The sequence below is a fragment of the Anticarsia gemmatalis genome, chromosome 12 (genome assembly GCF_050436995.1).
Source record: "Anticarsia gemmatalis isolate Benzon Research Colony breed Stoneville strain chromosome 12, ilAntGemm2 primary, whole genome shotgun sequence".
In the NCBI taxonomy this organism is placed as follows: Eukaryota; Metazoa; Arthropoda; class Insecta; order Lepidoptera; family Erebidae; genus Anticarsia; species Anticarsia gemmatalis.
This window is the reverse complement of record NC_134756.1, coordinates 4282807-4310550: the sequence shown is the minus strand read 5'-3', so window position 1 is coordinate 4310550 and position 27744 is coordinate 4282807. Positions and strand designations below refer to the sequence as shown.

Genomic DNA, 27744 nt, shown 5'->3' with positions numbered 1-27744 from the left:
AGTCGGCGTACGATTCGCAGGCGCGCGCGCCGGGAAAATCATTCTATCGCACCGAGCGCTCGAGCCGAACGTCGCTCTAACGGGAAGTGACATCTCAAGTCGCAGTACAATTATTGTTTTCTACGATGCACAAACAAAAATGGTCCTTTATGGAAACCAAGTGACAGTGCACAATCATCATCAATGAAGACCTTATTATCATGTGGTACTTAAGCAAGAGTTCGTGTGATAGAGCCCTCAGTTACCACCTGAGCAGTGTTACACAAAAGTTGGAGACGCTAAGATTTCTGATGCTCCAGTTAGTATTGGCGCGTTATTGGACAAGATGGATTACGAACAATTTGTGATTTTATGAAACTTATTTTAACTTTTAGACAATTGTGATATTTAAGTGTGAAGAAGTGTTTGGGATTTTTGTGAAGAAGTTTTAAGAAGAAGCTAGTCAAGATGATGTCCAAGAAGCAATTGACGTGCATGCTTGCGCTGCACATTATGTATCTGCTGGTGGGAGCGAGTATATTCGTACACATTGAGAGTCCCCTGGAGGTAAAGCAACGACAACTAGACAGGGAAGAAAGAACCGAAATTCAAAGTAAGTTACGCAAAGACAAATAAATGATTGATTGAATGAAAATTTATCAGACCTTTGTTAAGTACTAGGTAAAAAATATTGCGGTTATCATAAACTGTTTTAGATTGAACCTAGAAATAAATAAATGTGTTTTTAATTACATTTATGGTCGAAGAAACTTAATAGTTGATTTATTTTAAAACAATATTCTTAAAGTGACCAGTTAGTTAATCAGATAAGTGAAATAAATCAATTTTCAAAGCACTTCATAAATGTTTACAGTATCGATCCACTCCATATATCTGTGTTATCTCAACAACTATTCTAAACATTGCAAAAAATAAACAAAATGTTTTATTACCCCATAGTATTATTACAAAATATGGTTAAATTGAACAACGATTAATTAATAAAAAATATACCGTTAAATTAATTTATTGAGTCAATAAATCAAAGTCATTTTATTCCTCCCTAATGAACGGTATCAAGAAATCTTTTATTGTGGATGGCAGAGAATGTTTTTTATTTTTATAACAAAAATAATTAGTGTTTGACATTTTGTTTACATTTCACCGCAGAAGTAAAATTGAAGCATCGTTTCGTGAGCTGAATTCATGATAAACAAAGTTTTAGTAGTTTTATATAAAATTATGCTAAAAAGAGATTTGAGGGACCGGTATTTTGTAAATAGTAATAATTCGTAACTTTATATTAAATACGTTTCATATTTTTTTATATTCATCAACGATTTTCGTTACATTACGGTAAAAAATATTTATCCTCAATATAAATTTAAATTAAATAAAACTACGAACGAAGTTCCTTCGCCTATTTCGATAAGCGCTCTTCGCGAATTTTCCTGATAATACAAATTGAACAAAGTTAATTTTAATATACATATCTAATAATAGAGTATAATTAATGCCATATATTACGCTTTCACTGGAAAATGTAGAGTAATTTTTCCTTTACTTATTCACTGACTAAATGTATATGCAATTTAGAAAATGGCACATCTTACACTATAGAAACATAAGACTTGAGTCCTTTTCAAAATTAGATGCAGATAAATGGTGCTATCTGATAATCATCAACACTGACATGTAAAAAAGTAACTAACTTTTAAAATATCTCAAACTGTTCTGAGACTAAAAACCTTCCTAGTACGTTATCAGCGATAGTCATAAATTCTGAATATTCTCTGCAACTGAGGGATTACGCTAAATTATAATACCTAGATCATCTGAAACTCTAACAATATAAATATGTCAGTTAAGTCTTGTAAACTCGTTAAATATAATCAATACAGCCCGCCCACTGATGCAAATGGAAAACTGTCCAGTTCTAAAATAAGAAATTCGTAGAAATTTCAATGCCGGATCAAGAAATTGAATTTTTCTAGTTATACTTGTGTTTGTTAGCGAGAATACGAAACAGATCAACATAATAATATCAAAACGGGTATGCATATTCCTGTTATGAGTGGAATTCGTAAAATACATTGAATTGATAGCATCGGCACCGGTTTAAAAAACTATTAATCATATTATCATGTGTATAAATATGTGTAATGAGTACCTAAATTGACGGATAGATATGCGATCAAGATGACGTTGAAAATGTCATGTGGAATTGCAATCGGTGTCTATGTTAGAGTAGAACAATGTTATTCAGAGAAGAAAAAAAAAATCGAAATGACCTAATCCTGTATACTGTATCAAGAAAAGTATAAAAACTCATATGCGTGTTCTAGAATAACAGCCATATCAAGCGTTGCTAGCTACGCAGATTAGCTTTGAAAAGCTCTATTCGAGTTACTTAATCAATCATAAAACTGATATTCTCAAATGTATAAATATTTGGAAATAATCAATCACTTTTGGGAAAAAATTGCTAGATATAAAGGCAAACATCCAAAAACTACGTGTAAATAATAGTAACACTAATATGGTGTGGTCTTAGAATGGGTTTCACCGTTAGTTTATAAAACTATTATAACTGATATTATAAAAGCGAATGTGTGTTTTGTTTGTTCTTCTTACATTTAAACATAGACTGATATTTTATGTGGAGATAGTCAGAGACCAAGAAAGAAATTTAAAGTTATTTTTCCGCTGATTTCTCCTCATCGGCCATTAAAACCTAGATATATCTAGTATCTACAAAAGAAGAATAGATAATTAGATATTCATGGATAAAAATATAAAACAACTTTGTTTCAAAATACGGCATTTCTAACATTCTTTGTATTTACGGTACAATAAAAACCAGCATTCATCTTAGCTTGTTTACCCACATTGTATTATAAAGTAAGAATATAGGTCTTCATTTGAAACTATCTCCGCTCACGCTTCTGTTCTTAGTTAATGTGTCATTCCATTGTTTTCATCCACGAGACTTAGTAAAAAACTTGTGTAATAATTGCTTCGGTCGTTCGATTGAGATGCAACGTGCATCGAGTGTTACCTTTGACTATCATATCGGACCTTCGTCATTGTCATTGCGGTCATCTACATTCGCACGGATACGCGAACTCTCATGTACTTAGGACGACATTAGACCTTTTGTAAAGAATAAATATTGAGACTTACCTTAGTAATTATATCGCCAAAACGAGTCAAGTGTCAGGGGAAAGTCGGTTTTCTGAGAGATGTACTTCGAAAAGTTCAGTAATGAAACTTGCACTACCAAAGTTTCTTTGAAGAGTTTTGATGGTCGTAGCCGAGGGGGACACTAATTGCTAAATTCTGGCAAAACCTCACCCCAATATCGAGCATCTTATGAAAAAATGTCTCCTTGAAAAAAAGGGTGTATTCTCAGTTGTGACAACTGGGAATTTTCTTCCTACTTTTATTCCCGGTTATCCCCAGTGATCGAGGGGACAACTGGGAGTATACCAAAAAAAGAACTATATTGACAAAGTATAAACATCATTATTATTGCCTTGACCTTATCCCACGATAGGTGTGGTCGGAACCTGTTTTAGCTTTATTTTTGCTCTTTTCATGATCATATTATCCTTTACGGAACCCCGCCCCCGGTTTCTGAGGTACATTTAGCGGTAGTTTATGTATTCAATAGCGTTGAAACGAATATAAAGCCATCCATCTTTGTTCGATGAGATTATACACTTACACTTACTTCGATATTCGCTTCTATTATAAATCATTACTGTTTTATAGCAAAGTATTATAGAGCTAAATCTGAAATCGAAATAAACCTTTCCTGTATATTTACTTAAACGCATATAACTGTCCAGATTAATGTTTAATAACAAATTTATAGCTTTTTCCGAATTTCAAGTTGTATGGGGAAACCCGATATGTTTTGAACACTTTCGTGGTTTAACCTACTAATAAGGTAAAGATTATGTCAAAATCTGAATAAAAAAAAAGAGCTGCCAAATAAATAAAGATTGGAGAAAGACATTTAAATCGGTGTAAACAAGTTCATATTATTGTAATATAATTCATTTTATAATCTTTTTCCTTCTATGATAGAAAAATAATGTGTATTCAAAACAGTTTTCTTTATACTTAACTTAAAATTAAGTACTAATGCCAGTTTTTGTAAAGACTCAGGATATTTGTTAAGTACCTTACACGCTAAAACTACCTACTAAAAGGTTATGAAAGTTTGATACATAACTAGTTTATAACTAGGTTTAACAGTATTAACACATGGGATTTCCCCAGGAAATATTTCCACGTCGGGCAGGAGATAGCCAAAACGGTCCTCTTAAGATTGTTAGATAGTTGTCACAATCTAGACAATCTATGTTACAGTTATAACAAAGTTGCAGAATGAGGTATTGTTGGTATCTTTAAAATTATTTGTGAAGTTAAATAGTTTTCAATGGCTAAATATAAAGTTATTGTTGTATGTCACACCAGGATAATGATCGATTTGAATACTAAATATGTGATGACAAATCAACAGTTTAACTGCTACGATAACAATTATTTATGTATATATTATTCCATTATATTATTCACTATCCCTTTACGCCATTTTTTTAAATCACGAAATAATCATTTTAATGAAATAAGTAGATTTAGTTATCTCCAGTTAAATCCTGACACAGTTTGTATCGAAGACTTGTCAAAATTCAACTGAAGATAGGCAAATCTGCCCATTGATAGCATATCGGCAACAGCAGCAAATCTGATTCTATTAAAGTCACCTTTTGTAATGCAAATAACCTTTGAAAATAAAAGCATATGCTTAGCTCGGAATAATATTCTTGACTTATCTGAGAGTAGGTACTGAGACATCCTAATAAAGTTATAGAGATAAGATCTTTTGTCTCGCTACTAGCTCATCTTGACACGTAACTCTGAACTATCGTGTACAAAATCACATACAAATTGCACATTTGGACACCGCCATTTGCATAAGGACAGACCCGCGAATACTAAACGGACTATTTTCCTCAATCCATTTAAATTTCGAACGTGAGCCGTGAATTAAAAAAAATACAAAGAAAGAAGTGTTGCTAACAGAAATAAATTTAAAGCAGTTCGTTATGGGTCATCGGACTAGCGTTTTGACCTTCTTAGATATGGGATTGCAAGTGATTTGTTTTAATATTTAGATGGTAAATTAAGCGTTTCCCTCTTTTCGGTTTACTAAATATAATAAATTAAAAGCTCACTACAGTTTATTTACTAAACTGTGTTGAGTTTTCCAAATCAGGTTTATAGCCCATATTAAAATTGAGAGTGAGTGTGTCTTATTTCAAATGAACCGTAAAAAAAATTACATGTACACGAAAGACAAAGTCTGCTCTGTTTGCTACAAAACGGCAGAACGTATTTGGGAAAAAATATGACGGGGTGATAGATTTTCCCCTTAAAATATCGAAAAGAAAGCAGTTGCGGGCAAAGCTAGTACATTATATTACAGAAAGCGATAAGAAGTAAAAATAGAAATCGCATCTAAAAAAATAATCTCTTTAGCGAATCATGAAAGTGCGCCTGGTTAAATGCACGTGGGCAACAAATGCTTATAAACATTAGTAAAGAATTCGCGTGGATCCACTAACAACTTGAATTGTACCAGTCATGTTTGGTTTTAATAACATGCGCCCGCGCAAACAAATACAATTAAACAACAACACCGTTTAAAAGAAAATTTATGAACTGCTGGATTACTCCCGACACTCGAATACGAATCCCATTGTGTCGGAGTCGAGCTTGTGTCAAATCGTATTCTTACACTCCAAACAAACGAATACTTACCTACTCCGTTGGCTCAACGACCCAAAATGTGTCTTGGCCTCCGACACGAGAGAACGCCACTTTGCCCGATCTTTGGCCACTTCTTGCCAATCCCCGGCTTGAAGCTCCCTCAGACGGATCTGAAATAATGTAGTGGAGACGGATCTTCACTACATTATTTCAGCGGTATCTTGGCCGCCCGACAGGGCAGCGTAAAAAACAAACGCATATATACCTTAGTACGGTGTTTTTTTAAGAAGACTAATTAGATTTTTCCATACGTATAGAATACGATTGGGCGCAAAGGACCCAGATGAAAACCAGCGTCAAGAACTTATTGTACTTGACATTAAGTTGATCTGAGTACCTATTTGCTACAGCCGTGAGACACATCCTCAACCATTTTATATTGTGATGTACTATGTATCTTTTCTGTGTGTCTCTGTGCTGGTTCTACTAAATAAACTTTATTCTTTCTTTCTTTACTTTCCATAAGGTCGAATCCGATACGAATGAGTTCAAGCTGATACACAATAGTTTCTTATTTAATTAAAATGTGGAAACCATCGTAGCCAAATATTGGCTAGCAGGACTTTCTAAAATTTGTTCTTGTAGAAGAGCAAATTAGTCAAATGTTATAGACAAGAATGACACACAAACAGAAATATCGTGTTACTAATAAAAGTTCACGAGACTAATAATCTTTTTTATTATCTTTTTTCCTACACACAATTACTGTTTTCGCTTTAATTCCCATGGTGTGGAGATTTTATTTTATACTAGCCTATGCACATGGTGGCGCCTACCTTGTTTTTTTTTCATTGCTCATATTCTTCCGCATACTTAAGAACACATCACTTTGACAGTTACAAAATGATTTTGCCGTTTTGGCATAAGATCGTACAATACTCCACTCATTTATTTTTATGTTATTAGAATTTATCCGAATGCTTTAGCTGTTTTTGCGTTAATCTGGAACATACACACAGACAATCTCATTTATAATATTAGTAGAGCTTTAATTGAGCGGAAGCGAAACAAGAAACATACTAAGTTTACATGCGTTTTATTATTTGTTTATAATTTTGTTCTAACATTACTTTTCTAGATACTTCCACGTTTATTTCTGGAATTATAACCAAGACGGCTCGTCTAGGATTGATTGATAGTAAGTTAAATAGTACGACTATTTACGTTTAATGTTTAATTTATATGTGAAATTATCCCGTTAAGTAGTTTTAGTACACAGTAGGTACCCATCGATAGGAGTTGATCGATAATCGATATTATCGATCGGACAAAAAGTATCGATCAGAAAAAAGTATAACTACTTGGCTGGCATATTTTTATAAGTTATTTTTCCAACTTATGGCGACTCAAACAATAATTCAACTTATTAAAATCCGATTGTTTATCATCTTTTTACGCCTCAGGATGCAACAAAGATAACAATGCATTATAAATTTTGCGTGGGCTAAACGGACAAGATAAATAATGTTATATACCTATATACAAATACTATGAAAGGATCCTTTTGCAGAAAAACCAAAGAGAATAAATCGAGAAGCCAGTTGAGATAAAATTAATGTCAAAGCGCCGCTTGAAGCCGCATTTGGTAGAAATATGTTGGGTTGAAAACTAGTATTTGATTTGTAGAGAATTAGGTAATCTTAGCTAGTTCTTTAACTTTCATTAACGTTGGTTATAAACAGCTAGCTGGCTCCTAAAAATCGAATTCTAATTGGATTTAAAGCTTTGGCATTTAGAGATACGATTTTGACATTAGCTCGAATACAACTCGATGGAATACGATAGCCTATAATTGACATTGTAGAAGGGCCGATTTTGAAATAAAATATGTATCTACCTATATCATCATTGTTTGAAATAGAACTGCAATATCAGGCTGAAATGGACCTGAAATTAAAAACAATTTAGCCTGAAAGCTTCCGAAGTTTTTCGTAACACTGAATATCGTGAAAAAAAACATTGCATACCTACGATACAAATAAAATCAACTTTCCAATAGGGGTATGCAGAGACTAAAGATCTTGGAAAGGCTTGGAAATTTACCCATGTAAATAAATAAATATCAGCCAGCAACAATATCTCATAATTATCGGCGAACAATCGTCACTTACCTCATTGTAGTGAATATTTCATGTCAGCGTTTAACTCATTACATTTGCTTATAAGATTGTTTTCCTCATCAAGTTTATCGATAGACAGTGTTACATGGAAAATTATTTGTTTTCAACGTTGATTGTCAAGTGTAAAATCACTTTTGTTGAGTACCTCTTGTGTCCTGAAAAAGTACGTCATTGATGGCAACGTGAAGAAAGATATTATGACTGCATTATGATAGAAAATAAAGTCCTCTACCATCTCTGTCTGTTCTGTTCGCAACTAACTCAAAAACTGCTCAACGGATTTTCATACGGTTTTCATCAATATTTATGGTTTTCACCAATAGACGAAGTGATTCACAATGAATAAACGATAAACGGTGCTAAAAGAAAAAAAATTAATAATAAACGATTTTAATTTGATTTTGAAGGGTTTGATATAAAATTTAAATATAATTAACTTTGTCAGCCAATTTAACTGACACTCTACGAAGTAAAAATGGAATAACGGCGCGATCTAAAACCTAATGCGGGCAAAAAAAATAATTGCTAGCAGTCTTCCTTTTGTTATTTCAACACTATTTTGAAATTAGTAATTTATTTTCTCTTGTCAATATATAAACAAATAAAGTATAAAAACTACTGAAAAACATTGTGAAACAGTGTCTCAACTATAACGTGTCAATGGATTCTAAATGAATGCTTCGACAATAGAACAATTGGCTAATCGCTGAGCTATTTATAGAAGAAAAAACCTACATACATTCTTGTTTAACGTGAAAGCTATTGAAATAACAACGTAAAGATAAAATGTATGTATTTACCTGCTTGTCTTTTATGTAATTGAAAATGAAATAAACCCGCCTTTCGCCATTAACAAAGTTAGTCCCAAAAAATAGGGGGCGCTTTACCGGGCATGTCACTGAACTGCTTGAATGTTTCGAACATCTTTGACAGTCGTTAACAGTAGTCAGAAGCTTGAAAGTCTGACAACCAGTCTTACCGAAGGGTATCGTGTTATCCCAGGTAACTGGGTTGCGGAGGTCAGATAGGCAGTCGCTCCATGTAAAACACTGATATTCAGCTGCATCCGGTGAGACTGGAAGCCGACTCCAACATAGCTTGGAAGAAAGGCTAAGCTGATATATTATATAGTTGACCGACCTCGGAATCAACGTTGAGACCACATTATACATTTAGATTCTCAATCCTGTAAGTCAGTATACATAACCTTCCAGAGCCAGAATGTACTAAGTTAACATAAATATCATCGAACGAGTTGATGATGATGACAACGATATACAAAATGACAACACATAGCAACGGTAAATTAGAACTACTTATTTAGTCATTAGGTACTTTCAGAAGGTTCGCATTATAAAACATATTATGTAAACGCGAGTAGATGGCCGTCCTGAAATTTAATCTTAACGAATTTGTTAACCATTAAATTTATGTCGCCAATTATTCTTATTTCTTCCCATTAAGAGTAAAGGCTATTGCGAAAAACATTTTCAAAAACTATTAAGCGCCTCAAGCTTTCCCAGTGATAACTACTGGATCTCATCACTAAGTCACATTGCATCGAGAACCATATTCGACATAAATTAGCACGCATTATTTGAACTCGTACGAACAATTAGTTACGACCGTGCAATAATCATTTTCATCGTGTCCAAACCATTTAATGAATTGCCAATAATTAGTTTTGTAGTACAGGACAATGCTTATGACGTGCGAATCGTTAAGACCATCATCATGTTTAAGCAAATGTGTCCTTTAATTGTTAAGTAATTAAGTCTTATTTTCCTGCAGCAAATTAGGAGTACTGTCATAACAATTAGTGAGATAGTTTGTTTTTTCCATAAGTGATGTTAGAATAGAGGTTGTAAATTAGTATGATTGACAATATTTCATGTTTTAATAGTTTGTTAATGCGGATGTTTGTGGCGCCATTGTGTTAATATGAAAATATTTTCAGCAAGCTTCGGATTGTGATTTCGTCCGCAAAAAGAAGAAATCGTAGGTTTTTTTAAGTATCCTATTTCATACAAGTAATAAACTGTCTGTGTGTCAAATTGCCAAAGAGTCTGTTCAATAATTTTCCTGTGATTTAGCAAACATCTATCTAAACATACAAAATTTTGTATTTGTAATATTAGTAAGATAAGATTGCTATGAACTTACAATAGTTCGATTTCATGTACATATGTTATACCTAGCATGTTTTTAATAACTCAGTTCTAGGAACTATCATGTAAGACTCCTCAGACGTACGTAATGGGAATAATTAGAACATTTATATTATTGAAGAGATGTAATGAATCACTTGAACATATTGATGTTGTACTATTAATAAATAGTACAACATCAATATGTTGTATTAAAATTTTAAGTCATCACTATCAATAGATAGTGATGACTTAAAATTTTAATACAGCGACAGTGGCTTCGAATAAACTTGTTTTTATTAGACTATCTTCTATACTAATATTATAAAGCTGAAGAGTTTGTTTGTTTGATTGTTTGTTTGAACGCGCTAATCTCGGGAACTACTGGTCCGATTTTAAGAATTATTTCAGTGTTAGATATCCCATTTATCGAGGAAGGCTATAGGCTATATAACATCACGCTACGGTTATTAGGAGCGGAGTAGCAACGAAAAATGTTACAAATACGGGGAACATTTTGACCCATTCTCTTAGGTGACGCAAGCGAAGTTGCGCGGGTCAGCTAGTCTTTAATAAAGTTGCAAGATTTTTATGTATGTTGTTACCAAAACTAGTATTAAAAACTACATTCTGATTTAAAATTAACATACCGGTCCCTATTGTCCAAACAATAGCAAATAATATGCAACTGTTGATCATAGGATTCGTGGTCTAGCGTTGTAGAAATTGTTATCCGATTATTATTTAATATATTAATAAACGATGCTCAGTAAAAAGATAGCGGTGAATTTAACATAGATAACACATATAGGGTGTACCTCTGGTACTCAACTTTTAATGTACTGCCCTTTACAAAAAAAAAGAAAAAAGATAGACGTTACTTAAATCTTTTTGTCTTTGGACCAGCCAGCACCCCCCAAGAATAGCTCCAGTGCATAATAGAGGCGGTTTGATACCTATGTCATCATGTAGCAATGCTCCCGTGACTTTACCGTAGGTAAAATTATGACTGATATGTTTCCTAAGTATTTTAGTTCTAAATTACTGAAGTTAGATAATATAGGGGAATAAACAAATGTTTATATGTACCAAAACAAGATTGCCTTAAAATTACAAGTCGGTCATGAGCGGCACACTTGTAACAAACTGGTCTTAGTTGTATTACTTGATTTACATTACACCTATCCTACGGGGTTAAACAGAAATGTGGGGTAGACTCATAATTGGTTTAGTTGAACCACAGGTCATTTAAATAGCAGTATTTCTGCAGAAGGCAGGCCTGCAGGCTTTTTCCCGAAAGGCTTATTGAAATTACTTGATTAAGTGTCAAACCACGTATTATCATAATACCTGCATACTAAATTGCTAAAAGGATCGAGATGAGATGAGAATTTCAAAGGTATACCTTATTTGTTACTCGACGTTTCGAGTGGCTTACATCGGTCTTGGTCCCCGGCATAGTAAGTACTATGTGTACAAGCCGCGATAGGTTAAAAAATCATTGCAAACTGGACAACATCAAGTTTTTCAAACTGGACTCATTGGAAGATGGTGTCAGTTAATAACTCAAGAATGACCTATAAAATGGTTTTCCTGTAACACGTTGTATAAAGGTATTACATGACAAAATATTTTACTTAGTCGTATTAATAAAAGTCGGAATACAAATACCTTTGTAACCCGTATGAGGAAAGAACGTCTTCAAACCAGTTTACTTCAAAATACTTCACTTATTTTAGGTTTAAAATGTTCCCTAAATTTTGATTACGGTACCAAAGTTCAGTTCATTGACCCATTTATTCGAATGTTACAATCATAAAGTCTGCATAATTTTAATCTATGGAATAGTGATGTAATTTTTCATAAGAAATTTTACTTGAATACAACAATATACATCAAAACTATAACTATAGTTTTGATGTATTTTACTCCCGTTTAATAAAACATAAAAAAGTTAAGATAATCTCAAATAATATTTGCCAAACTTCGTAAAAAAAGTATTCGTGTCGTTCTCAGAAAAGATGGTAAATTTAAACATACAGTATGGCTTTTGGTTGTCCTCTTTAGAATAAAAAAAATAAACGGAATTTTTAAATGTATATTGCTTGAAGGACCGACCGTTTAGTTTAATACTTATTAGTTTTCTTGCGTCCATTTACAAGCCCAAACCGAGTAATTCTAAAGGCACTGCATGGAACATCATTGGCAAACGATATTCAGCTTTAAGCTCCTTTCATATGGTTGAATTTCCCTTGGCTCTTGCTGGTTGTAATAAAAAACTGTAGGTCCTAGTTTTTCTACCTATTAACCTGTAACCTAGCACAAAGTTACCATATTAGGATACAGCCACATTTTATCTGTCTCTCAATGCTTATTTTATTCAATCAACTTTTTGTATTGCACACATACTTACATATTAGATGTTTTTAATTAAGTTATTATATGAAAATTGATTGATTTACTTTATAAATACAGGTTAAAATGGAGGCAATTTAAAATGTCAACAAGTCGGAAAAGTTTTTTTTTGTAAATCTTTAGTGTGTTTTATTCTCTAGAATATTCTCTAAATATTTTATGAATAGAGCGCTTTTGTTTTTCAATTCGTAAAAAAACAAACTTAGACTTATTTATTGTCTGCCTAGACTCACCTAACAGATAACCTTTTCAAACCAGAATCAACGTTACTCATAGAATACAAAACCAAACTCCGAATTTTATGTTCGGACATAAATTCTAAGAAGCCTTGAAAAAAATCGCAACATCCGACATCATAAAAGAAGGTTCCTTACAATTTCCTAATGCATTACATACATCAATGTGTCTGGCCGTTTTTCACATTAGAATTCTGCAGCCGAGTGAGGAATGAGGAAAAACAAAAGACATGAGGCCGGTCAGGTAGTGTCCTCTGGCGGCCCCAGAATCTTTGATGAAAGACGAATTTCCTCAAACAACTGTCGTGTTATTTGATCTATTGCATACACACATAAGTATTATCACTTCATACCTGAATGTGGAAACAATAGTGGATAAAACATACCCAAGTTTCGCCTTTAACAAAATTAGTCACATGTAATAAATAGGAGGCTATAAACCAGCCACGTTACTAAACTCCGGGATTTTTTTCATAATAGTCTAATATAAATCAGAAAAAAAGAGCCCGGGAGTTTAATCTCGGACCTTGTGATAGCAGTCGTATGCACTACCATCCAAACCACAAGGGCATTCATTATTGTTCTTTTAGATGCTTTTTAAAGTCACAGGTCAAGATTTTGGTAGTGATTTGAATGTATTGTGGGTCTTTATTCTTCGTTAGTTAGTTATGGTGAAGGAAAATGGAAGCTTGATATACTGTTATTATGGTCATTTACGGTAAATGGTAAATCGTGATGTGTATTAATTTTTCTGTTTAGAAGAATACTAGTATTTTTTATGAAACGAGATGTTGTAGCAGATCTTGGTTCAAGTATTATTTGTGTGAAATTTTTAATGTATAAAAATTCCTTTAACTTACACTTGTAAGTACAGTACTATCTACTCGTAACAATATAACTATCTCTTAAATTTTTAATTTATGCCTCTAAAAATGAAACAAAATGCGAAGTAGTTAAAGTACTGGTCATTCCACATTCCGAGGAATCTTGTAAGTCATGAAAAACGACATGAAAAATAGCTCACTGGGTTTTAACAAAATGCAAATATGTAGGTTACCGAGGCATCTCAAAATGGCGATTGATATGCCGGTTCTCGAAATCGACATGACCAGAATTCGTATCTCACATTTCCTTAAAGTGTACATTTAGTTGATCAGATGTCACATTGTGACTACCTGTTTTATTATTTTTATTCACAAACAAATGGTATTAACTACATTCGGTATTTTTTTACCTTATAGGTGATGTGCAAAGTTGATATAACATTTTAGAATTATACCTTAAAAGCGTACCGTCTTTATTATTTTTGTTAGCCCATATTGTCCCGCGGCAGGGCAGAGGCCTCCCTTTCCACTTTCCATCTATCTCTGCATAAAGCTATTTGATACCAATCTTTAGTATGAGAGTCCAACTCATCTCGTCATCTCTTTCTGGGCCTTCCTTCCTTTAAAGAGTGTCTAAATAACTTTAATAAATTCCAAAGGAATTTATTTCGTTAATTGTTCTTAAATTGAAAAAATATCCTTTTAAGGATATTTTAAGGATTCTTCCAAATTGTTTTCCGGCACGGTAAGTATATGATATTTCATGTACTATAATTGCGGGACTTAACCGCGGCACTCTAATCGGTCACTTAATGGTCAGTGTCTTTGGATGCTCATGGTCACGATTCATCAGGTTGATTCAATCGTATGACTTTATCTGGACTTCCCCCGCAGTTCGATTGACTCAGATAGTGTATTAGAAAAGTGTTTGTGTAGTACTTGTATTAATTAGGTTATTGTTATTACCCCAACTTTGTATCCAATCTCGGCTACGAAAACGAACTGTGTACATATTTTAGAAGAAACTGCCCTGTGCATGCAAATATTTTTCTTAAAATTTACGTATACATTACATTTTTGTAGAAAAGCATAATGAAGTTTAGTATACTTGTCGCTATGCAGATTGCAGATAACTCAGTGTAGTCAAAAAACGTTGTTGTCTAGATTGCTATCTGCATTAATGCAGATAGCAATCAGTAATCAGTATTTCATCAAAACTATAACAAACAGTTCACTTAAAACCGCAAACAAAAAATTATCTCAACAAGAGCCTTCGTTAATCTCACATGACCTGAACTTCAGCAGAAAACCTTAGCCCCGAGACAGGTAGCCGAGCCAATAACGTTATAATAAGTTTACCATTGGGTGTATTCATGTGACATCGAGTGAGTAAACAGTCGAAGGCCTCAGCAAATAACACGCCGTGATCTGAAAATTATCCTTCAATTAGACTTTGTCGTCTGTCATTCTTGCCGAACGGTATGGCGTCATTTGAAGATTCTGATTTTTTATGTGGTATATTTGTTCTATGCATTCTTATTCGTATATGTTGGTTCCTTTTGGAAAATACTGTCTGTGTATGGTCCCTTAATCTCCAGTAATAAGTAGCCAAAGATGTCAAATAATAATATGTGATAACTCTATATTCCATGTACAAATTAGTTACATACTGGAAATATATTTATTTATTTAAAAAGAGGAAAATAAATCCTTCCCGTCTATCATTTTCAAAGATCTTTGACAGTCGTTAACAGTAGTCAGAAGCTTGAAAGTCCGACAACCAGTCTTACCGAAGAGTATCCTGTACCCAGGTAACTGGGTTGTGGAAGTTGTTTGCAGGCAGTTGTTCTATTTAAAACACTGGTATCCAGCTGTATCCGGTGAGACTAGGAGCCGACTCCAACATAGTTGGAAAAATGGCTAGGTTGATGATTGTTTGATGAGGTTTAGAAATTGAATTCATAGCTTTTCTGTGTTATAAGTGACCCGTATAAGTTCGATCGAAAGTAAGAAACAGAAAGCAAACGTTCGATTGTTTCTCCTTTTATATCGTCATAATTTACGTTTTGTTCTTCGGTTTTGCGCTCAACTCATCAGGACAAACAAACAGACATGACTAATAGTTGGGTATTTGACTATTAATCGAAACTACTAGTAAACATTTAGAATGGCAACGTTAATTATTCTTAAAAAAAAATTGTGTTCCTATGTGTACCTATTGATTGAGGAAAGCCAAGAAAGTGTAATTTTATATGTACTTGACTGAAGCAAGCCAAGAGGGTGTAATTCGAATAGATATCTTTTTTTTGCATATTCGCCGAAAACAACTAACACAATTCACAGAAGCTAAATTATTTGTACGCAACGTTTCATGCTGTTGAAAATCCATCGTAATTCGTCTTCGCCTATATTGTTCACCCAAGACTGCCAATGTTTCATAATTCTTCTTCATCACAGGATTTATCAGTTTGTATTATTAGGTCGCGGAAAAAGTCTTTTCGTATTATAGTATGTATGAACTTGTAACAAAATCTTTTCTCTACACAAAAACAACTCGATATTTGGGTACCTCACGAGCTCACAGAAAGAAACCTAATGAACCGTGTACTCATTTGTGATTCTCGAAGCCAAAGAGATTTTATTACAAGTTCATACATACTATAATGCGAAAAGACTTTTTCTCCGACCTAATATTTAATGTCTTTAATGTCAACGAATCATTTCTCCGACTCTATCTCTCCATAGTGATAATGTAATAAGAGTGACGATAACGATACTACAAATACAGTCTAGTTTAGACCGAATATGAGAATTATCTAGAGCTCGTTTTCTTCCATTTGCTTTAGTACTTTACGTCCAGTGACAAATAATTGCGACAGATTTTCTTTAAACATTTGTCGCGTCACGAATGTAGTAAATTGTTATTCCCCGTACATTATCCTCTGATTAGATCAACTTACCTTTAATTAACCTAAATACACGTTGGAAATTTTTATTATACTGCTGGCCTGAATTAAAAAATTTAAGACCTAAAAAGTAAGCTTCCCAAAAAGCTAATTTAATACCGCCTCTTGTTGTTTTTTTTAAGTTCGCAAAGGCTTTAGTACGCATTATTTAATTGAGAAACAATTATTAAAGTAACTACGAAAATTGTAAAAAATGTATTATTAAACCATAATTAATGTTATTACACATTATTATATTAAGGTTATGAATTATTAAACCATATTCATAACCTTAATATGTGTGTGTAATGACATTTTCTTCTAAAATGAAAAAATATATAAACCCTTTCACTAGCTATGTTTATTTAAAACAGTGAATAATAAAACATATTGTTTTAATAAATAAACATCTAACGACCAATTTTAATATTCAAAGCAAATTTATCATAACATCAAACGATTCTTCGCTAATTCCTTTACAAAAACGTTAAAGCCCTAATATTCGAACATCTATACATATTCCCTCTCAAAGGTGTTTAAGGCCATAAACCGTCACAATAACACCACAACAGGGTATTCACGACTCACAAACAAGTATGTCACAAATATGGGCAAATAATAACGATTTATTATAACTGATAAACCATTTTACACCTTAATTCATGGCTGATGTGATAATTAGTACGTTTTCCCGTTGTGTAACTATGTAACATCTATAACACGTATATACTATACATCACGCAAATGTTTGTGCAATATAAGATCTATTAATAACTGTCTTACAGGGAGGTATAAGGAAAAAATACAGGTTATTGACTAACTATATAACTTCTGCCCGTGACTTCGTGAATAGATTTCCCGGGGTAACAAGTAGGTATATGTGTTAATACGGGTTATTAGCGATTAGTGTACCAAATTTCATTAAAATCCGTCCTGTAGTTTTTACGAGATAGAGTAAGAAACACATACATACATCCATCCATCTTTACAAACTTTCGCATTTACATACAATATTAAGAAGGATAATGTATCGGGTCTATGAGTACCGTTCCTTTATACTTACGTTTAATTTGTAATATTTAGAGCGCATTTTTTCATTGTCTACCAAATTCAATCTAGCAAAATATATGATAAATTTTTGAATATACCTATTGCGGTGTAAGTTAAAAAATATTCCGTGAAATAGATTACCTGAGGATAGAACCATGTATTATTCATTTGTTATTATAATAACCTGTAAAACAATATACAGCACAAATACTGTCATTTGGTTTCTAACTAGTTCAGTTAAATATTAGATTGATAGAAATCAATGATAAATAACACATACATCCGGAACCAATTAAACTCATAAGATTGTGAGATCATTAGGACTTTCCTAGTCTCAAACGGAATGCAAAATATCGGATTTGCATTCAAAATCAATGTAAACGCGCCCTTTACATATAAAACACACGATTACCATGCAGGGCTAGTTGATTTCTGTGTCAATCTCATTGCCTTACAATCAGTCCTCTTATCTAGGTATTAAACGCCTATAAAGGTATAATTATAAACGTTTATTACACGTAAAGATGACTATTTTATCGATATTTAGTAATAATTATTGATATTTATCTTATTGTCTTTGATATTAAACAACTTTACGATCGAATGTAGAAATACCTGTAAGTCTGAAACACAAATAAGTTTTGATTAGTTAAAGGAAAATTACGTTTAATAGACCAATAGTTGGTTGATGTAAATATATTTTTGATAGGAATTAAAGTAAGAAAACAATAGGTATATTTTAAACATTGCGCGTTATATAATTATTATAATATTTCTATTGCATTTTTACCATGATTGACGTTTCGGCGTGGGGTATCGGTGGCCTATCGTTTCAAGATGAATAGATACGTTTTTAGCTGACTATAATATCCCTTATTTTAAAACATTTTTGTTTTACAAAATTTGTTTATAAGGGTCTAAAAAACTCTGTAAATAAGGCTGGTTTCGTACGAAATTTGGAGGGGGAGGTAATTATTTGAACACACAACTTTGTTAAGACAATGTGTTGACGGAATATAGTCCTCTAAAATCAAGCACTCTCAAGTATTTTGAACTTCACATTCCGTACATATGTTATTTCAATATGCAATTGATATCGATAAAATACTTGTAATGATAACATTATTCACGCGACAATTAAAGGTCAACGGTATTAACAATTATAAGTATCTTCCTGTTATATGAAGCTGTTATTGTACCACTTAAGCATCATCTAAGGGTGAATTACAAAAGTTAAAACTTGTTCTACCGTCTACTGAGCAAGGGAATAAGAAAAAGTTAGGCCTAGAGTTCGCTACGCTACAAATGTGGTTTGGTGACGTTGTGTCTATTCAAAAACTTTTTTTAGATCCGTTAGACATCCAAGGGTTCATCACAATAGTTAGATTTACCGTTAAAACAATTTATAGATAGGTATTTAGCCTAGGTTCGAATCCGCGACCATTTGGGTAAATGTATCTTTAGTCAGTCGTATATATCATCAGTACATTAAAATCACTTTTATTAAACCGAACTACAGGAATTAAACTAATTTCGTAATTGAAGTTCAACGTCAGTGTATGTTACTTGTAAACATTTGCTAATAAAATGTGTTAACGTGAGCAAAATTCTTTGCAAACATGAAAATGCGGACCAATTAACTATAAGTATTTTGACCAAATCTTAGCCGTTACACGCGCTCGACGGCTGATTCGCGTGCAACATTGCCAATTCGCCACAGTGTACAATGAAAGCACACTGCCTAATTTGCGTAATTCGGTGCTAATTCTAAACATCAATAAAGTTGACAAAGTTACTAAATTGCAAAACATGATCCGTGATGTTATCTGGCTTACTATTTGAATCAGACATTTGAAACGTGATCTTAATCCAAATGTTCAAATCCAAGTAGAGGCGTTGAACCATTTTTGTTGTCTTAAAGCCCGGTTTCCACGGCAAGCGGAAATAATCCATCAATTACTTCGTCGAACTCATAAGCGCAAACGGCATACTTGCATTTCCACCAAAATGGAATTTTAAGGTGTTCAGTTCGCACTTGCGAGTTCAACGAAGTCATTAATGGGTCTGTTCTGCTTGCGGTGAAAACCGGGATTAAGACTTCAGTAGCTCGATTCTCTACTACTATCGACTACCGACAACCGACCTGTCATCGACAAATTTTGTATGATAATCTGATCAGCGCCTCTGACGGGTGTCGTAGGAAACATTTTGGCAGTACATTCTAAATGTCAAAATTGCGACAGCTAGCCGGTTGTCGGTAGTCGATAGTGGTAGAGAATCGAGGTACAGGTACCTTAATAGCAGTACGTATAGTAGGTTTAAGAATTTCGGTACGGTTCGGGCCAAAGATAGTTACTTAGGTATGTATACACTGTCACATTTTTCAAAAGCATTTTGATCAACAATAATATTACTACTGTATGTTGACTACAAAGTTATTACACAATCACTGTGCTCAGTATTTTTTTAAGCAAACTTAAAAATAACTGATCATTTATTTATAGTACAGATCAACCCTTTATGTAGGCCATAAAAACATGTAAGATCTAATCGTCTACTAATTGATAACATCAAAATAATCATCATCAATTCACCTTAATGACCCGTAATGATGATTTGTCACTGTTTAGAGAAGGTTATAGAAGTACTTCACTCTTAAATGATTATTATTAGTCTCTGTCTACATGGGAAGAAGGCATGTTGCATATCTTAAGTATGATGATGACAGCTAACTATTATCAATTATTATTAGGTTTATCTATCCGTTTTTCAATAAAAGGGAGATCTGTAAAGAGTTACTCGGATGTGGTCTAAATCTGTGCCCGTTGTTATTTGTTAAATGATTGAGTGTTATGAGCGCAATCCTCTTCTACAAGAAGTTTGTAAGAGGCACAGTGGTTTTTTTTTTATCAGGATGAGCGGTTTTTTCATTAGCATTCTATTCTGTCCCACTGTTGAGCAAAGATCTCCTTCCATCGGGTTCTCACGAAGCCCACTATTTCGGTCAACATCTTTAGTCGTATTATCCTTTATCGGATGCAAGATAATCATGTTTATTTATTTAAGAATCTCTTACTAGGTGATGACATTAGTCATGAATCCGTACAAATTTCTATATACCGGCAAAGTTAATGCGTATTTAAAATCAATTAATCGTTCTTTGCACCGATCTTGGCAATGGCCTTCGAATAACATAGTGTAATGGTCCCATTGAATCTGGTACCATCGTAAATCTGCTTTATGTCTGTTTAATGATAATCAACGACAATGATGGGCCGCGCCTTTTCAAACCCATTATTAGATAGGTTGAATGGACTACTGTGTGCAACCACAAATGGCTTCCGTAGCCACAGGATTTGTGGGATTCAGATTAATCAGGTATACGAGTATGTTTGACGTTTCAATTTGTAGCCCTGTTATATTGAATTCCTGTTTTGCATAATAGAAGCAATACGCAAATCGACAGCTTATCTTTACCTTTGCATAAGAGATCGTAAATAGCAGTTGTTGTTGGGGTTTCACGGCTTAAACTTCAAGTAAGGAACAAATTGAACCATTTCTTCGCGCTATTTAACCTCAAATCGTTTAGTGAAGTCAAGAACACTGTCTTTCATTCATACGTAATTCAATCACCATGTTTTTTGTCACAACGACGGTGACGGCGGGCAGCGCTCCCGTACTTTTTACCAGCTCTAATCAATACTACTCGAAAACCACACAATTGGGTATAAAAACATCTAATTTGTGTTAATCCGCCCGTAAAATTGTCATTTGTAAAAAGCTGGTTAACCGCCTAATTAATGCCCTATATATTTTTTCGTGATTATGTTGTTAGGAGAAAACGTCTAAATGTCTGTTGTAGAACAATGTTTGAAATGTTCCGCTTAACAAGAGTGTCACGATGTCCGGTAACAATATGTGTATTTTGTAGCCGTTTTAATAGCCTCGTTGATTATTTATAGTGATAAATTTTAAAGTTAACAATCACGACTTGTAGGAGTTTGTAATATCCTGCATGTGTATTTGATTTTGTAGATAAATCTTAATATAGTTGACAACTGACAACACGATCATTTGATTCCAAACTAAGCAGAGCTTGTACTATGGTAATCGAATACTAATATATTTCTTAATACATACTTACAAAGATAAATTGACAACCTGGCTCAGAACAGATACTCATTGCCCAAATATTTTCCCGGGATTCAATTAATAAAATCGATGAATTAATACTTCGGATACCTCGAAACTTGAGAAACTGCAAATCAATAAATAACTATAATAACGAATGATTTTGTTTTATTTCAGATTTGTTATACAAAAATTACGTGCCGAGTGACGATGTGGGTCAAGATTCGATCATTAGGAAGCTGTCGGACTACTGCGGGAAGCCATTTTTCAACGACACAACAGAAGATAATGAGCCGCCGTATAGATGGGACTTTTATCACTCCTTCTTCTTTTCGTACACTGTCGTCAGTACTATTGGTAAGTTAGATTAATTAAAATATAAAAAATAAATATAGCAGTATAGATGAAATAGAACAACAAACTTCCATCTGCTAATCATGATCTCAAGTTTTATTCCCGGATCTGGTCACTATTCAGTACATTGCTGCTTTGACGTAACGTACTAATCACTATAATCTAAGGGAGAAAACAATGGACAGCATAGTAGCTTTCAAATGGCTGTCAACTAAGATACGTGATAGGCCCCCAGGTTAAGTACTATTAGTCTTTATTAAAATATTTCTCAATAGTAGCCCGGAGTTTGGTGACGTGCCCGGTATATGGCTATAGACACGCCCCTTTTCATGGGACTACATTGGTAATGGCGTAACGTGAGTGTATTTTCATACACTTCAGTCTACACCTTCTGGTATAACAGGCGTGATATTATAGGTATCAATAATTTGCTCAGGTGTGGTCAAAATAATATAAATTTTTTTGTGGGCCTCCGTGGCGCAGTGGTTATTGTAGCCAACCCGCCAGTACCAGTGCATCGAGAGGTCGTGGGTTCGATTCCTACACGAAACAATTTTTTTGTGCGATTCACAAATTATTCGTTGTTTGTATGTTTGTAAAAAGTCCAAGCAACACAAGAGCTATTCCTAGAGCAGGAGTTGTCTTAAGAAAAAAACAATAAGTACTTATATACCAAGAGGTACTAAAACTGCATCTAACAATAGATCTTGAACAAACAACATCATAGTTTATTAGTACGTAATGATTCAATGCCAATTATAAGGTTTTGCAACTAAACTATGTATTTAGTATTGATTACAATACCTATATAATAGGCTGTTTGCTCACTGGCTATTGTTAACCGCTAGAAAGTGTTTATCACGATTACTCGATAACGGTCGTTTGACATGAACCACCTTGCATATACACTAGCAGGCCCAATAGATAAAGACCTAGGTGACTCAAGGAACAACCCTTTTTCACACAATACCTAGGACATATATACCTGAAGCCAAGTCATGTCTCCCACAACCATCATTCTGGACTAGCCAATGACAGGAACTCTCAAAATACGTCTAATAATTGTTACATACCTACTTCTTAAACGCAATACATCGAACGACAGACATCGTGTCGCGATTTCTTACCACTATCAGCTACCGACTACCGGCAAGCTACCGAAAAATTGTATGACAATCTGATCAGCGCCTCTAGCGGACATTGTATAAACTATTTTTGCAGCACATTTTAAATGTCAAACTCTTGATACTCGATGGTTCTAATTGTAGAGAATCGTGCTACTGGCGTCATAATAGCAAATATGTGGCCAGCCTTATTTCTATAGTTACTTTCCTGGTTCATTATCTATCACATCATTTGTAACTAGCCTCTCATTGTTCGCATTCTGAAACCTTTCGTAATAGTCATATTGATTTGTACACAGCTATGAAGGATAGCTACTGAGTATTCTATTATGACATGGAAAATAAAGCAAGTTCTAATTGATCTGAATCTCGCGAAACGATAGACTTGATTGGACAGTATGATACGATTACATCTTCAATAATGTGATTTAAAGCAAGTTCAAAGTCCATTTTGTGAGCAATACGACCCGCCCCGTTATTATTTTGGTCTCTTTTTTGTTAATACAGTCAATGTGTTTGACTTTCAGGTTACGGCAATTTGGCTCCAACGACACACTTGGGAAGAATTCTGATGATATTCTACGGTCTTTTCGGTATACCTATCAATGGTATCTTGCTTGCCAACCTTGGTGAATACTTTGGTATGCAGGTATGTATTCCTTGGAGTACAAAGTAATACTTATTTAATAACAGGTATTTTTGAACTCAAATACAAACTACCAAAATAAACTAATATTCGATATTTTCTTTTACACCAGTCGCAAACGCCTGATCTCTAACTATAGCAAAAACTGTAAAGAAATATTCCATTTCTGCTAGGAACCATTTATTAATTACTACTCCAAACTTGCCATTTAAAGAATCTTAATCTTATAATACTGAATTTATAAATTCAGAGATTATTACACGAACTGTTTTAAAAAAAATAACTATTTATTTCCAGCTCATCTCAGTGTACCGTAAATACAAGAAACGTAACGAAAAACGTGCCCACAACCTTGGCTACCACTTCACAAATCTTGGCATGTTGGGCCAGATCTTCCTGTACCTGGTTCCTGGTTTCCTGTTCTTCATCTTTCTACCTGCCTGCATCTTTGTTGTGTTTGAAGGGTGGGATTACGTTGCGTCTATCTATTATGCCTTTGTGACTCTCACTACTATCGGTTTTGGAGATTTGGTCGCAGGTAAGACTTGTTTTAGCCTTTCCAAATATTGGATTTTCATTTTAACGTACCAAAGAAATATCTTTGGTATATAATATTTTTTTTACGGAGAATACTCCATAAAAAAAATATTTGGTATTGACTTTGTATTCGTTAAAAGAAAATACAGAACCTCTCTAAACTTTTACACATACATTTTTGGACACTGATGTAAATTTAAACATGTTTAGTTTTCCTTATGTTCTTGGGGGTACCAGATATAATATTGACATAAAAATATTTTACTGTAACTCGATTCTCTACTACTATCGACTACTGATAACCGGCTAGTTATCGAGAAATTTTACACGAAAATCTGTTTAGCGCCTCTACCGGGCTCCGTAAGAACTATTTTGGCAGCACATTTTAAAACCCTCGATACTCGACAGTACAGACTATACAGAATTACGCTACTGTAGCTGACACAAGCTCTTTACATTATTTTTTTACCTTTTTCCAGGGACGGTGAACAATGGTTTCAAGTACGGCTACTTCTGCGCTTATCAAATCTTCCTCATCGTTTGGATCACCTTTGGCCTCGGTTACATAGTAATGTTGCTCGGTTTTATAACCAGTGGTATGAGATCCGAGCGTATCCATAGAATTGAGCAAAAGTTTGCCTGTCAGATCAAAAACACACAAAATAGGATTCTACAGGGATTCACGAAAGATCTCTCGGCCTTGAGGAAGATTATCAATGAAGCTAACTTGATTAAGATAAAGGTGAGGTTTTTATCATCTACTTTACAAATAATTTTAAAGACTACAGCTTATTTATCACTTATTTATGGTAGATTACCTAATTGTCAGACAAAGTGACAGTACCTGTGAAAACGTGTCATAATTCCATCTGATAACTTATTGGATACTTCAATCAAGAACTAACTCGAGTATCTCATTTTGGTTCACCTGCATTTTATATTTTGTTTAGTTATTTATTATAAATTAATAGAAGTTTAATAGTGACATGTTCTGATTGGACTTAATGGTCCTTTTTATTTATATTCTAAATCAAACTATTTTCTTATTTCAGCCTGTATACGTAGAATCTTTCCCGACCATACCCAGAAGTAAAAGTTGTCCAATCTTCACCTATGACGTCGAGCCTCGATTCCCAGTGTATAAAAGAAAGCGAGCGAATTCAGAAAACATTCAAATTACCGCAAAAGACATGCTTCGTATACAATCTGATACTGATTTACTTGGAATTGATAAAGAAAAGACATTTACTGCTTCAGCTATCGTAAAGCCTGCTGAATTGTTAGCAAGAGTGGTAAATGTACTAGGAGGATTAGAACAGCAGAATGCGGCCCAGAAAGACAAAGGTGTACATCTCTTCGACGATGAGCATATCTTGGCAAATGAAAGGCCTCCTATGTTCAGTATAGGAAAAGACCGTATCCATAGGACGAGAGCGCTTAGTGTGGCTGTACCTAATTATAAGAAAGAGCCTGTACCGCAAGAAACCTATAATGAATATACTTGGACTAATGGAGAATCTGCTGAGAAATTCAGAAAAGAAGCAAACTTAAGAAGTGGAAAATTATCTTTACCGTCCAAACCAGAGGAAAGCGTGGTGCCTCAAAATATTATTACAAGGTTCTTCTTTAGAAAACCTAGTTCCAGTGAAACTCCCACTGAGTTCATTAAGAGTTCGATGAAAAGCAAAATTGTTGGACCACAAGCGATTAATGAGAATGCTGGTGGTACTAAGCCCAGGCGAGGAAGCATATTCCCTTCATTCAACTTTGGCTCCGAAGAAAAGAACGAAGCAGATGCCTATAAAGAAAAAACGAAAAAGGGAAGACACAGCATTTTCCCGTCGTTCGATTTTAGTGAAGACAATGATAGTGGCCCAAGTGGGTATTTAGAAAGGACCAGCCGTGGCCGGCACAGCATTTTCCCATCATTCGACTTTTCAGAAGATGAAGACGCGGCTGCCGCTAGATCGTATCAAAAGACCAAAAGACACAGTATTTTCCCTACGTTTGATTTTAGCGAAGACGAAGATGCTAGGGCTTATAAGGAGAGGACTAAATCAGGTCGTCATAGTATCTTTCCTACATTTGATTTTAGCGACCCTGATGATGACGCAGCGCGTTATAAAGAGAGTACTAAGAAAGGTAGACGAAGCATTTTCCCCAAATTTGATTTTAGTGGCCTTACGAGTAATGATGAAGATACAGTAGATGAAGAGGAAGTACAAAAATATCAGAATCGAACGAAGAAAGGACGATTGAGCTTGTTCCCTACTTTTGGTAGATCTAAGAAAAATGATGATGAGGTTATGCCCGAGAGTTCAGATGAACTTGTTGATTACAAAAATAAAACACGTGCTGGACGCAGTAGTTTATTCCCGTCGTTCGGTAAACAACGTAAAGACAGTTCTCCGAATGAAAATTCAGGGGATTTAGAGGCTACCATCAAACAATTTAATAAACAGAAAAGGCAAGGTCGTAATCGTTCATTTGAAGAGCGCAGCCAGTTTTCGAATGAGTTGGAGAAATACAAAAATAAAACAAAGCACGGTCGCCGTAGTTTGTTCGACCCCGATGTTAACATTTCAAACCTGCCCGAGTCGGAGCAAGTTGAAGTTCTAGAAAACACAAGCGTGGCTGATCTTCTGAGAGCGTTAGCAGTTTTAGAAACCGCTGCTCAAGGGCCATATGGTAACGCAGGCGAGCCTTCAGGACTAATGGATTACATTACTGACAACAATCCTAGCACATCGAGGAGAAGTGGGTCCGGGAGACTCGATTTCAGTATACCGACACCACCTAGTAGAGATGGACTGGAAGAAGCTAAAAGACGTTCAGATGACTCTGGTCCGAGACGGAGGAGAGTGTCTGCTAGGGCTGCTGCTCCACAGTTCACTCCTACATTAGCAACTGTGGTAGCTGGTGCAGAATTACAGCTACCAACTGCAACTGCTTCAAGAGAAAATCGTATGACGATGTTGCAGCAGCCGCCTCCGCCATATTCAGAAACGCCAACTGAAGGAGAGGTGTCCAAGCCTCGTATAAGAAGATATTCTCCTGCGCCAGGGGAACCTGGTCGGTCCAGTACGGGACCAGTACCAAGACTTTTCTCTCGCATCTCTCGTAGAGAAAACGCCAGCAATAATGAAGAGAGTGATTCCAGACGATGCAGTCTAACTGATATTGTTGTAGACAACTTCAAAGACAAAGACAATACGTAACCCAAGTGCCTTTTTAGAGAATTGTAGAATAATTATTTAATTTATAAATTATTTAGAGTAAGTATAAATTAATGATAAATATAAACCGTCCAATATTTTATGGTGGCTTTATTTTATTTTATTGAATATAAGGCAATTATGTGGTATTTAGTATTGAACGCCTGAAATAGTCTGAAT

General features: G+C 34.4%; 1 protein-coding gene across 1 annotated transcript; it reads left to right on the top strand.

Moving 5' to 3' along the window:
* On the top strand, positions 1-27659 carry Ork1 (open rectifier K[+] channel 1). The gene is made up of 6 exons (XM_076120898.1): positions 1-592; positions 21866-22045; positions 23694-23815; positions 24110-24350; positions 24829-25091; positions 25402-27659. Exons 1-6 carry the CDS (start codon positions 448-450, stop codon positions 27565-27567), a joined length of 3117 nt encoding a protein of 1038 aa, XP_075977013.1. The 5' UTR covers positions 1-447; the 3' UTR covers positions 27568-27659.
* The last annotated feature ends 85 nt before the right edge of the window (positions 27660-27744 follow it).

Coding starts and splice junctions, on each gene's coding strand:
- Ork1 (XM_076120898.1), top strand. CDS start 448: ATGATGTCCAAGAAGCAATTGACGTGCATGCTTGCGCTGCACATTATG. Junction 593..21,865: donor AGAAAGAACCGAAATTCAAA/GTAAGTTACGCA, acceptor GTTTTATTTCAG/ATTTGTTATACAAAAATTAC. Junction 23,816..24,109: donor GTGAATACTTTGGTATGCAG/GTATGTATTCCT, acceptor ATTTATTTCCAG/CTCATCTCAGTGTACCGTAA.